The following is a 12,497-nucleotide window of genomic DNA, read 5'->3' on the forward strand; positions in this document are numbered from 1 at the left end:
CCTAGCATGTGAGAGGTGGAGAATCAGAAGCAGTTGGGGATACAGGAGACCCTATCTAATACAAAAAAAAATATATGCTATTTGTTTATTATTTATTTATGTGTATATCTATGTGTGTGCATGCACATTGCCTGCAGGTGGCAGTAATGGCTAGAAGAGGACGCTGGATTCCTTGTCATGATAGTTCTGAGCCATCTGACCAGGGTACTTAGAAATGAACTCTAATCCTCTGAAATAACAGCAAGCACTATTAACCACTGAGCTATCTCTTCAGTCTCACATAAAAAAAAAAAGCCAGCCAGCGGTGGTGCATGTCTATCCCAGCACTCAGGAGGCAGAGGCAGGTGGATCTCTGTGAGTTCGAGGTCAGCCTGGTCTACAAGAGCTATTTACAGGACAGGCACCAAAGTTACACAGAGAAACCCTGTCTTGAAAAACAAACAAAACAAAACAAAACAAAACAAAAAAAACAAAAAGAGTAACACATCTTCATCAAAAGTCTAGTGTGTCAGATTTGAAGAAAAGGCAAAAATATTTTAATTCTGGGGATTACAGATTCTGGCTAATGGAAAGGTGAACCAGGCATGGTAGTACAAGCCTTTAATCCCAGCACTTGGGAGGCAGAGGCATGCAGGTATCTGTGAGTTTATGCATTCCCAACCTGGGATACACCTTGTTTCTAAAAAAAGAAAAAAGAAAAGAATGAAAGAGAGAGAAAAGGAAAGGAAATGAAAAAACAGGAAGGACTGCACAAAAATATAAAGGGAAATGAGCAAGCAGCTTCCCACTGTGGCCCTGCAGAGCACACAGGGCACTGCAATGTCATTTCCACCGCACAGGATCCTTCCCAACAGAAACCGCCCCCGTGCTCACCAACTTGCCATTCACAAGATGGTGTGAGGTTTTGTTTAGATGTGGTTATGGCTGTTGTTGAGACAGAATATCCCTCTGTAGTCCAGATCAAGCTCAGTGCCCCCACAGCTACAGGAGTAGCTATTATTTGCCTCCTGCAGGACTAACTATCCTTTCTCTCCTTTTCCTCACTAAAAGGTTGGAAACAGCTTCCTGCGAAGCCTCGGTGCTGCTGTCAAAGGAGAAAACACTAGGCTAGAGATCTGATTAAAGAGTGCACGGAAGGGCCATGCTGGCCTTGATTCTCAGCACTCTGGAGGCAGAAGCAGGGGGATCTACGAGTTCAAACCCACCCTGGGCTACAGAGAGCTACCAACTGAGTTCCATCTCTAGCCCATTTCATCTTAGCTGTAACTATGTCTGCTACAAGCATTTATTTATTCATCGACATGATCTCAACTGTCCCTTTTCAACCTTTATTCGTTCTAATTCAGCTTTTAGACTAGAAATAGAAGCTATTTCCTCCTTGCAGTTCTCTATTTCCAGCTGTAGAGTCACTTCAAGGTTTTCTTTTAAACACTGTTCTGGGGGGCTGGAAAGATGGCTCAGAGGGTAAGAGCATTGCCTGTTCTTTCAAAGGTTCTGAGTTCAATTCCCAGCAACCACATGGTGGCTCACAACCATCTGTAAAGAGGTCTGGCGCCCTCTTCTGGCCTGCAGACATACACACAGATATAATATTGTATACATAATAAATAAATATTAAAAAAAACACTGTTCTGCTTGGATCTGTTCTTTTAGGGACAGTATTTCAGCCTGCAGCTTCTCCTCCATGTGGTCTGCTGCTGTCCCCGCATGAATGATGTTCTCTCGGTATTTTAACACCAGTTCCCGGAGCACCTCCACAGGATCTGGGAGAATGAAGTCTTCTGCCAGCTGTAATGACACATGCAAGCTCTGCTTCCCCTGGAGGCTGTCATTGTCTTGCTGTTACCTCACCAGCTCTTCTGAAACCTGTTCACATGACCGCATCAACACCGCCATCTGTTCCTGAACATCCAAAAGCTCTGTTGTAACTCTTCAAGTAAGCCCTTGGGGACTTGAGCTCTTACAAATGCAGATACTGGTGGATTGAGTCCTCGGTGCTTTGTTTGATAAAGTCCTCTAGCTCCTGTTTCTCTTTCTTTGTCTTCTCTAGCTGGACATTGGTTTGCCTTAGCATGGCTTGCAGCTTTTTCACCTGGTCTCTTGTTTCAGCTTCCTGAATCTGAATTCCTTGCAACTGTTTTTTGTAATTGGAATACAACGTCTACCAAGCTTATTTCCAGCATTATGTACCTCTTTCTGCAGGAGATCCCATCGGTCTCACTCACTAAGCGGTAACCACTGGGAGATACATATGAACTCTCCATACCTTGGGTGACGCTCGAGAGGAGGGATGCTGTCTCCTCCTGTTCAGGCATCATTGCCTTAATTGCTCTTTGGTTAACTTGAATCCACTTGGCATCTGCAGTGACCAAAGGGACACAGTAACAAAGTTCTCAGACACATAATCTGCTCTAACCAGTGGTCCAAAATCTGACTCATTTTGTCAGTTTCCAGCAGACTTTGCTTTGTAGTTATAGCCTAATGCTTTTGATTGCAATGAGCTTGAAGTTCCCAAGCTGTCTATAGACAGAACTCTCCGGAGTCCATCTTTAAACATGCCATTGTCTGATTTACTGACTGGATCTCCAGATGGTAACAGCAAGTCTGCATCTAAGGAATGGACTGACCCCTGGGTGCTGTCTAAATGCTCCTCATCAAGTGAAAATGCTGTTGAAGATTCTTCTTGAGCTAAAGCACACACGACTGGTACTTTTCCTTCTTCAGAATCTGGGTTTCTGTTGTTGTTGTTCTTTTCAATAAACGCTGAGGTTCCAGAGACTGGCCGTTGGCCTTCTGCCATGTACGTTTTAACTGGCTGTGCTGCTATCGTTCTTGTTCCAAGAGACAGCAAACTTCATGCAATTCTTTCCTCAACTTCTCAGCATCTTCCTGTAGAACAGATTTCTGAGTGTTCAAAACAGCTCGGTCCTACAGCTTCTCAGCCTCCAGATAATGGTTCAGTTCCTTAACCTTTGGCCTCCAGCTCTTTAATCTTCTCTTCAGCTTCTGTCAGTTTATCTGTAGAGCTGCAATTTCCTTCTCCATGGGCATCACGACAGAGCGGAGCTTCTCGGCATCTTCCGGGCCCTTTTCATTTCATTTTCTAAATTTTCTTCCTCATGACCTTCAGACAACCTTCTTCTCAAATCAGCGATTTCCCGCTCTGCGTTTTCTCGATACTGTGCCCACTGTGCTCGCTCCTCCTCCAGCCTCGGAAGAAACTGAGGCTCATAGTCACGAACTGTCTCTTTCATTACAGCCTCAAGTGAGGCAACCTCTTCTCTCCATTGCCTTTAACCTTCATCGATAGCTTCTTGTTTTGTGGGCTGTGGCGATTGCCTTGATATTCTCCATCTCTGCCTGAGCCCCCACGGCTGTGTCCGAAGGTGACCCAGATCATCCTGTGCAGCTTGCAATACTGCAGTCTGATTCTTCAGATCTTCCTCTTTAGCCAAATACAGCTCCTTAAATTTTGCTCTCTTTTGATTAAATTCTTGCTCAAGCTGCTGCTGTACACGTAAAAATTTTGCATTAATTTTTTCCAATTCTGCTACCCGTTGCTGAACAGAAACTTCTCTCTGTTTGCTCCAAGAGAGGGACTCCTGCTCCTTTATCAGACCCTTATTAACTCTTATAACATGTATTAGCCCATTCATTATTCTAGTATATGTTAGCCACATGGCTTGGTACCTTTTTCAGCAAGGCAGTCACATCTTGCTTCTTCCGTGGCAGGCTCACAACTGTGGGGGAATGGGCTTCCTCCTTCCCAGAATGCTCCTGTTCTCATTGACCCACCTCTACTTCCTGTCAGGTTGTCCTGCCTATACTTCCTGCCTGGCTACTGGCCAATCAGCATTTATTTAAAATATAATTGACAGTATACAGACCGTTCTCCCACACCATAAACCAAAGTTTAAGACCACAGAAGTCACATAATTACAGCACAAGCACATTTGGAGCGCCAAAACAGAAACGGCTATAATGGAACTTGTTTCTACTTTCACAGAAAAGTCTGACTTTGGGTAAAACGTGGCCATTCTGGTGTGAATTAGGTGACTGCAATGCTTAAGAGTCATTAAAAAAAACTTCATTAACTTATTATTATCAGATGTATGTCAGTGTTTGTGTGAGCACACATGTACAACAGCGCACGTGTAGGTCAAAAGACAACTTCTAGAAGTCGGTTGTCTCCTTCTCCCTTGACGACGTGGGTTCTGAGGATCCATCTCTAGCCATCTGGTTTACATAGCGAGCCCTTTATCTTGTCAGCCCTGAAGCTCTTATTCAGCTCTGGAGTACTAGAACATCTTAAACTGATAAACAGGAATGAAACACACATGTGTATCGACTGCTGAGTTTATGTTCGTGTCATCTTTGTAAATATATATATCACTTTCAAATGGAACTCCCACGAATGACTGACTAAGCTCACATATTAGAGAGCAGACACTGTGCCAACCAGAATCACAAAACACAAAATGCTGGGCTTAGAGAATACCAACCTGAAGCCAGGCATGGTGGTTCATGTCTGCAAACCCAGCACTCAGGAAGACTGCTGTGAGTCTAGGGCTAGCCTGGGCTGTGGTAAGACCATGTCTTAAAAGTAGTAATAGTAATGAGAAAAAACTTTTAATAACAAAAAGGTTGAAAAGAATACTAGACAGGTCATTGCTCAGTCTGCCATCGAATCAACCTTTTTTAAATCATGAGTATTCATGACTTTCAGTGATCTTGTACAAACAGGATCTGGTACTTGGGTATATCTTTTGTCCTCTCCAAAAGACTTCATTTTGAATTTTATGAAAATTACAATTCATATAATTTAAAAATTGCCAGGCATGATGTCACACATCTTTAATCGCAGCACTTGGGAGGAAGAAGAAGAAGCTGACAGATCTCTGTAAGTTCAAGGCCAACCTGGTCTACTTAGACTCTGTCTCAAAACAAAACAGGAAGGACAGGAACTAGAGGAGACACTGTCACATGACTTTGGTCATGTGATACCCTGCACCAATTTGGAACTCCAACAGCAGGTAGGACACCAGATGCAGCCCTTTCTGAACTTCACTGAACCTTGGACCTTGGGTAGGGTCTCATGTAGTCCTGGGTGATCTTGAACTCACAATCTAGCCAAGAATAACCTCAAACTTCTAACATTTCTACCTCCCTCAAGTTCCCAAGTGCTGGAGATACAGGCATGTACCATCATGACCTCTTAAAACCCCATTCCACAGAACATTACCCAGCCTCTGGCGCTTTGTTATACTAATGAAAAACGGATTGACAGAACAGACGTGTGGATTAAATAAAATACCACGAAAGCTAATGACAACTGAGGAGAAAATGGTGGGAAGCAGAGATCACTCACTGCTGCTGTTTACTAGCTGTATTTTTTTTTTAGCCGAATTATGTAAGCATCTGTGAGTTCTCATGGGACCGTCGTAAGCATGAGCAATTCTCCATCTTCTTATAGGGGATGCAGTCTAGGGTTGTTATTGACACAGCCATGGCCTTAGGCCAGCAAGTCAGAGTGGGATGGGGACATTCACGGTCCTAAGGAATGGACAGCGAGGACATTCCATCTGGCTACTTCTAGCCTTGGGGTAGCAGACACAGACTCAGAACGACTTAGTTATATAATGCAGACAGACTTGGTCTTGTATGCACAGAGAAAATGGAGTTCAATCTTGAGCATGCAAGACTATGGGAGATAAAAATGAGGGACAAACTGAATGAACAAAAAGACATGAATGAGGGCTTGGGGATTTGGCTCAGAGCATCTGCCTAGCAAGTGCAAGGCCATGGGTTTGGTCTTCAGCTCCGACTCCAGAGAGGAAAGACTGGAGAGGGATGGCTTAGCAGTTAAAACCACTTGCTGCTCTTCCAAAGGATCGCAGTTTGGCTGCTAGCACCTGTCCTGGGAGCGCATAGATGACAGTAACGCTAGCTTCAAGGCATCCAATACTCTATTCTGGCCTCCACGGGCACCCAGCAACACTCATACACACACAGACACACACACATGCATATATGCATAAACATAAGTCTTTAAAAGCGAGAGAGCAAGGTGGTGCACTCCAGCAACAGGGAGACAGAGGCAGGAGGATCACAACAAGTTCAAGGCCAGCTTGATCTATAGAATGAGCTCAAGGAAAGATGGGCCTACACAAGACCTTGTCTCAAAAGAACAGAAAACAAAAGGAATAAGGAGTGTGGAACACAGGGAAAGTGGTGGGCTGGACACAGCCTTCCTACCTTCAACCCTGGTCTCCGAGCTCCTTGATCAGAGATAGACCCATCTCTCACCCAATGACCTCTCACCTACAAGTGATCTGACCACATCTGTGAGCCAGAAGAAAAACCCTGGCCAGAGGGTGAGGGAATCTGCCATTGCAACAGTTATGCAACACAAAGTTCAAGGTTTCAGCTAGCCTTATCAAGTTGGTGCCTAAAATCGGGAGAGAGATGGACAAACCATGTATGCACTGTTCCTGTCCTCTTGAAGCCAGAAGATGATCCTGACATGACACAGGGACCCACAGGAGTGAGTGTGTGTGTGTGTGTGTGTGTGTGTGTGTGTGTGTGTGTGAAGCAAATATCTCTAGGATAACTCATGCAGTTCACATTTTTCTTTTCCTTTCTTTTGCTATTTAATTGACCCCTTAATTTTGCCTCTCCTGTTTATCCATCAGCTAAACAGCACTGATTTCGTTATCCTATAAATGGAAATTAGCCAAGAGCACTATTTTTTTTTTTTTTGGTGGTAGGGGAAGGGTTTCTCTGTTTAATAGTCCTGGCTGTCCTGGAACTCACTTTGTAGACCAGGCTGGCCTTGAACTCACAGAGATCAGCCTGCCGCTGCCTCCTGAATGCTGGCATTAAAGGCGAGGACCACTATGCCTGGCTCTGTACTGTCTCATTTTCAGACTGTCCTTGAGAATGAGAGGTGTTTACATTCTCACTGCTGTGTTGGTGAGATGGCTCACGTCTCTAAGATTGGTAACCTGATTTCATCCTTGGATCTGAACAGTGGGAGAAGAGGACTGATTCCAGCAAGTCATCCTCTGGCCCGCACTCAGAAAATGTAATTTAAATTTTTCACTGTAAACTGATATACACGGCTTGCCCGGAAGCACATAGCAAACCGCCAACAGATCAACTGGCTCCTAACCCAACACTGTTTCTAACTTTTGTTGGGGAATGATACATACAAAACTCTGAGAGGGCAGGAGCAAGGAGGATTCAGACGAGGTAAAGCAGATCCTTGGTGGCTCTGACCTGGGTCCCACCCAAACCCTAGGGGTCCTTGGAGTCCTTACCACCTGGCTGCCATCCATTGGTTTCTGTGGTCAGGGCCTGGAGAATGCCATGGTTCTTCAGCTCTGAGATCTGTAGGGGCAGGCGACCTTTAGAGTGAGGGTAGACTTCCTGTCTCCCCCCACACAGCTCTTCCCACCCACTGTATATGAAATATTCTGGAAATGAGAGGCAGGAAGAATATAGTCTGCTCAGATGGACTGATTAAAAGTAAGTGTGTGTGTGTGAGTGTGTGTGTGTGTGTGTGTGCACTCACGTAGGCCAGAGGTAAACTTGGGTTTTGTTTCTCAGGAGACCTCCACTTTGCTTTTTGCAAGAGGGTCTCTCACTGGTCCCTGAGGCTCCCTGCTTTGGCTAGACTAGCTGCCCATTGAGCCCCAAGATCTTCCTGCCTCTGCCCCCACAGCACTAGGATTGCAAGCACAGCCCCCATGCCTAGCCTTTATGTGTGTTCCAGGGATCAAACCCAGGTCTGCATGTGGGCACGACAACAACTTTACTGTGGATTACCACAGTCCTAACTGCCTGTGCGTGTGAACACTCACGTGAGCTCAAAGCCAAGTGCACACTAAACACTCATTCTACACTGAGCTACACCCCAGTTCTAAATTCAATCTTGTTTTTGTTGAAGACAGAGTATAGCTATATTGCACAGGCAGGCCTTGAACTCTTGTCTTCCTGTCTCAGACTCTGATATGCTCGGGCTTACAGGCCTGCACCACCTCCTCCAGCTGAAAGATATTCTTAAAGTGGAGTTCCTGGATACGTTGACTGTGTGGTAGCAGTTTGTTAATGTGTGGGACAAACGCATGTCCTGTTGAATGCTATAAACACAGAGGCACACAGCCCCTTGGGACAGCGGTGTGCTTTGGCATCCCTAGTGCATTCGATGCTCATCCTCCGAATACTATGATCTTATCAGACAGACACTGTGTGTCAGGTTTGTGCTTGCCCTCCTGTGTCCCCAGTACACAGAAGCCTAGGTTGGCAACAGAGGCACGCAAGAGCGGGTGATATATACCGGAACTCCTCTGAAAGCCATGAGTGCGCCACTGTCCTTGTACAATGAGGAGTGCCCAGCAGAGACACTTTCCACCTGCAAGACAGACAGACAGACAGACCAGGGTCAATTCCTGCAGCAATCTCCCATAGCCCATGGTTTAAATTCCTCCTCTTTTCCTAGAATAAGAAAGAAATGAACTTTGGAGCAATCTAAAGAAAAACCATATAGACATGCTGGTGCACTTGGGAGGTCGAGGCGGGAGAACAGAAGAGCCTATCTTTACCCTCAGCTCCCACAGATGGGGTGGTGCTGCAGGCTTTTGCTTGAGACACTGGGTTCACATGATCTGAAGAGAAGCATGTAGCAATGTACATGTAGTAGTGTAGGTCTGACATGGTGTAGCACGGATATGGTTAGGGTACCCACCATAAGAGAAAGGAAAGGATCATAAACGGTAGAAGAAGGGAGGAAAAGCTATAAAAGGATTACTTAATGTTATTTAAGAAATCACTTGATGTATGCATGTATGCTTGTACATATGTATGTATGGGGCCATGTGTGTCAAAGCATGCGTGTGCAGGTCAGAGGGCAATTTGTAGGGGTTGGGTCTCTCCTTCCACTATGTCAGTCTGGGGACAGAACTCAGTAGACTTGGCAGCAAGCACCTTTACAGCTGAGCCATCTGGCCGGCCCCTAAGTCCTGGAACTTGCATCAGTGAAGTTCATTTAGGCACTTTGCCCAGCCCTTTCACTCAGCAAACCTTTCCCCTGATACCCTTTAAAAAACATAAGAGCTAAGTAGCGGTGGCGCGCACCCGTAATCCCAGCTCTTGGGAGGTAGAGGCAGGCGGAGAGTCTCAGGCCAGCCTGGTCTACAGAGTGAGTTCCAGGACAGCCAGGGCTACACAGAGACACTGTCTCAAAAAACAAAACAAAACAAAACAAAAAACAAACAAAAAACAAAAGAAGCAAAAGCAAATCACAGCGACAAAGCACTTGCATAACTGGTTCCCCTCACATCACAAGCACAGACTAGGGGCCAATCCTCCTAAAACATTAGGAAAGAATTCTATAAGCCAGTAAATTAAAAGAAATTTTTTTTCAGGAAGCACGTGACAGGGAGGGAGAGTCAGTTTTCTCAAGATGTGTGGGCCCTGAATGGTCCCAGTGCCCCAGCAGCTCTCTTCACACCCACAAACACCTGAGCAGAACAAACTGCACTTGAGGCATTTTTTTTTAATTAAAGGAAGTCATAAATTTGGGAGGGGTTGGGAGTGGCTCTGGGAAGAGTTAGGGGCAGAAGTACGAGGCAAATGCTATCTATCACATATACATGTACCAAATTCTTGAAGTTAGTAAAAATAAAATTTAAAACACACACAGGGGATTTTGTCTCAAACCAACCACTCAACCATTTCCCCAAACCAAACAAACCAAAAAACCGAGAGTGGTAGTTACAGCCTTGCAATCCCAGCCCACGGGAGGCAGAGATAAGGCCTAAGATGCCGTTAGCTGACCAGTCTAGGCTACAAAGCAAGACTGGCACACACACAAAACACAAAAATAATCCAGTAGAAAATTCGTGATTTGCACAGAAGGGAATATCATTTTAAATGACTTGAAGTGTGAGGTTTGTGTAGGCGTATGAGTGACAGTCAGAACCCAACCTAGCATGTCTATCCTCACTTCCCACCTTGCTTTGAGACAGGGTCTCTTATTCCTTGCTGGTGTGCCAGGCAAGCAGGAACATTGAGGGGACTACCTCAATCTCGCCATGGGGGTCACAGGAACAGGGCACCACATCTGGTCACATGGGTTCTGGGGATCCACGTTGTGCAGAAAGAGCCTCACCCTGTCAACCACCTCCCTGGCTCAAAAGCACATCCTTATTGTTCAGAATTGTATCTTATTTTTATTGTGTGTGTCTTTCCGTGTATCTGAGAATGCCATGTGTGTGCAGGCGCTCAAGGAGGCCAGGAGAGGCTCGGGTCCTGCGGTGACAAGCCCTCTGACGTGGGTGCTGGGAACTGAGCCCAGGAGCTCTGCAAGAGCAGCAAGTGCTCCAGCTGCTGAGCCCTCTCTCCAGCCCCAAGATTTAAAAATCATAAATGTGATGGCTATTCTTGGTTGTCAGCTTGACTACATCTGGAATTAACAAATCTAAGCTGCTGGACAGACCATGGGGGATTTTTGTTGGCCATCTGAAGTGGAAGGAGGCGCCTTAACTCTGGCCCACACCTGCTTCTGGCAGCCTACATTAAGGGACACAAAAACGGAGGCTTTGACTTTGCCTGCTGGCCCTCACTCTCGCTGGCAAGTCCATCCCTTCAGTGGCATTAGAGCCTACTTCCTCAGGATTCTGGTGTGTTCTCAAGACCAGCTGAGACCTCCAGACTCATGGACTAAACAACTGCCGGATTCTTGAATTTTCTGTTAGGCTAGGAGGATCACAAACTCTAAGCCACTCTAAAAGACACACATATAACGCACGCACACACACACACACACATACGCACAATCCCTTCTGTCCTCTAGAGAACCCTAATTAATACATATGAATAAATGGCATATGAACTATTCTGAGATAATGTTTCAGTGGTTAGGTTCTCAAAGGTCAAAAAATGTGATAATTTTTTTTAGCTAGATGATCAAGGGTTACAGTAACATTCAGGCGTGTCTAACCTTTCAACCTTACAACAGACACTGCCATCTATAAAATTTACAATCAAGAACCACAGACTCAAGTTATAAAAAAGAGAAAGTTGCAAGAAAGATGTTCTAATGCTGTAAATGTCCTATTAAAGAATAAAGTTTTGCTGGGCAGTGGTGGTGCACACCTTTAATCCCACAGCACTTGGGCAGCAGAGGCAGGCGGATCTCTGTGTTCGAGGGCAGCGTGGTCTACAAAGAGAGTTCCAGGACTGCCAGGGCTGTTACACAGAGAAATTCTGCCTTGAAAAACAAAACAAAACAAAAAACAAACTACCAAACGAAACTCTAAACCTTAAAGTAGGTCCACTCAGCGAGACACAGTGCGGTCCTGAGGAAGTACTGATCTCTGGGATTTATCACAGCACACAGGCTGCCGTATCTGTGCGCCCACTGTACGACCTGAGAGCCTCTTTCCACGCGCCCTGTGGAACTTAGCTTTCCTTTCTCAGAATGGAAGAGACGCCTCTATCTTTAATATTCATTCCATCACTGTTGTTTGTTTGGAATCTTGTTTCATTCTGGAGCTCTGGCTGGCTTATAACAAGTGCTGAGCCCTTTGTTTCCAGCTTCTCCCGAGGGCTGTGGTGACAGGTGGGGAAGTTTTAACAGAGAGCCACCTCACCATATTCTACCCATGTGTTTCATTTATCTTACCATTCCTTCCTACCTTTCTCTTTCCTCCTCTTTCCCATTTTTCCCATTGTCAAACACACACACACACACACACACACACACACACACACTGCACAGGATGCTGTGAGTTCAAGCCCAACCTGGTCTACAGAGTGAGTTCCAGAACAGGCTCCAAAGCTACAGAGAAGTTCTCAAAAAAACCAAAGGAAAAAAAAATTACACAAATCTGTAGCAGAGCAATTGTGGCACACGCCTTTAATCCCAGCATTCAGCAGGCAGAGAATGGCAGATCTCTAAGTTCGAGGCCAGCCTGGTCTATAGAATGAGGTCCAGGACAGCTGAGGCTACCCAGAGAAACCCTTTCTCAATTTTTTTTAAGACTTAAGACTTATTTTATGCATATGAGTATGAGACCGGCATGTATGCTTGTGCACACCATGGACGCATGCCTGTGACCTGTAGAGGCCAGAAGGCATAGGTCTCCTGGAACGGGAACTACAGATGGTCACGACCCATCACATGGTGCACGCGCTGAATCTGGAGCCTCTGCAAGAGCAGCCTGTGCTCTTGACCACTGAGACATCTGTCTAGCCCCTTATTTTCTTTTGAGACAAGACTTTTGTGCTGCCCTGGCTGGTATGGAATTAACTAAGTAGATCAGGCTGGCCTCCAACTCACAGAGATCCACCTGTCACTGCCTCTAAGTGCTGGGACTAAAGGGGTGGCCACCACACTAAGTTCTATTTTGACTTTTTAAAGATTAAGTGTGCATATCTGTGTGAGTGTATGTCATATGTGTGCAGAGGCCACAAAGGACACTGATCCCTGGAGC

General features: G+C 45.5%; 1 protein-coding gene and 1 pseudogene across 1 annotated transcript in view; both read right to left on the bottom strand.

Moving 5' to 3' along the window:
• The window catches only part of Elmod3 (ELMO domain containing 3), a 47,032-nt gene that overhangs the window by 25,953 nt on the left and 8,582 nt on the right, over positions 1 to 12,497 (bottom strand). The window contains 2 exon segments of the mRNA XM_050132859.1: positions 7,320 to 7,389; positions 8,339 to 8,413. Coding sequence (XP_049988816.1) covers positions 7,320 to 7,389; positions 8,339 to 8,413 — 145 coding nt within the window.
• Positions 127 to 3,590, bottom strand: LOC126495267 (rab GTPase-binding effector protein 1-like; annotated as a pseudogene).

Source organism: Alexandromys fortis, unplaced genomic scaffold, assembly GCF_014885135.2.
Source record: "Alexandromys fortis isolate MF-2015 unplaced genomic scaffold, M_Fortis_MF-2015_v1.1 scaffold_397, whole genome shotgun sequence".
Taxonomy (NCBI): Eukaryota; Metazoa; Chordata; class Mammalia; order Rodentia; family Cricetidae; genus Alexandromys; species Alexandromys fortis.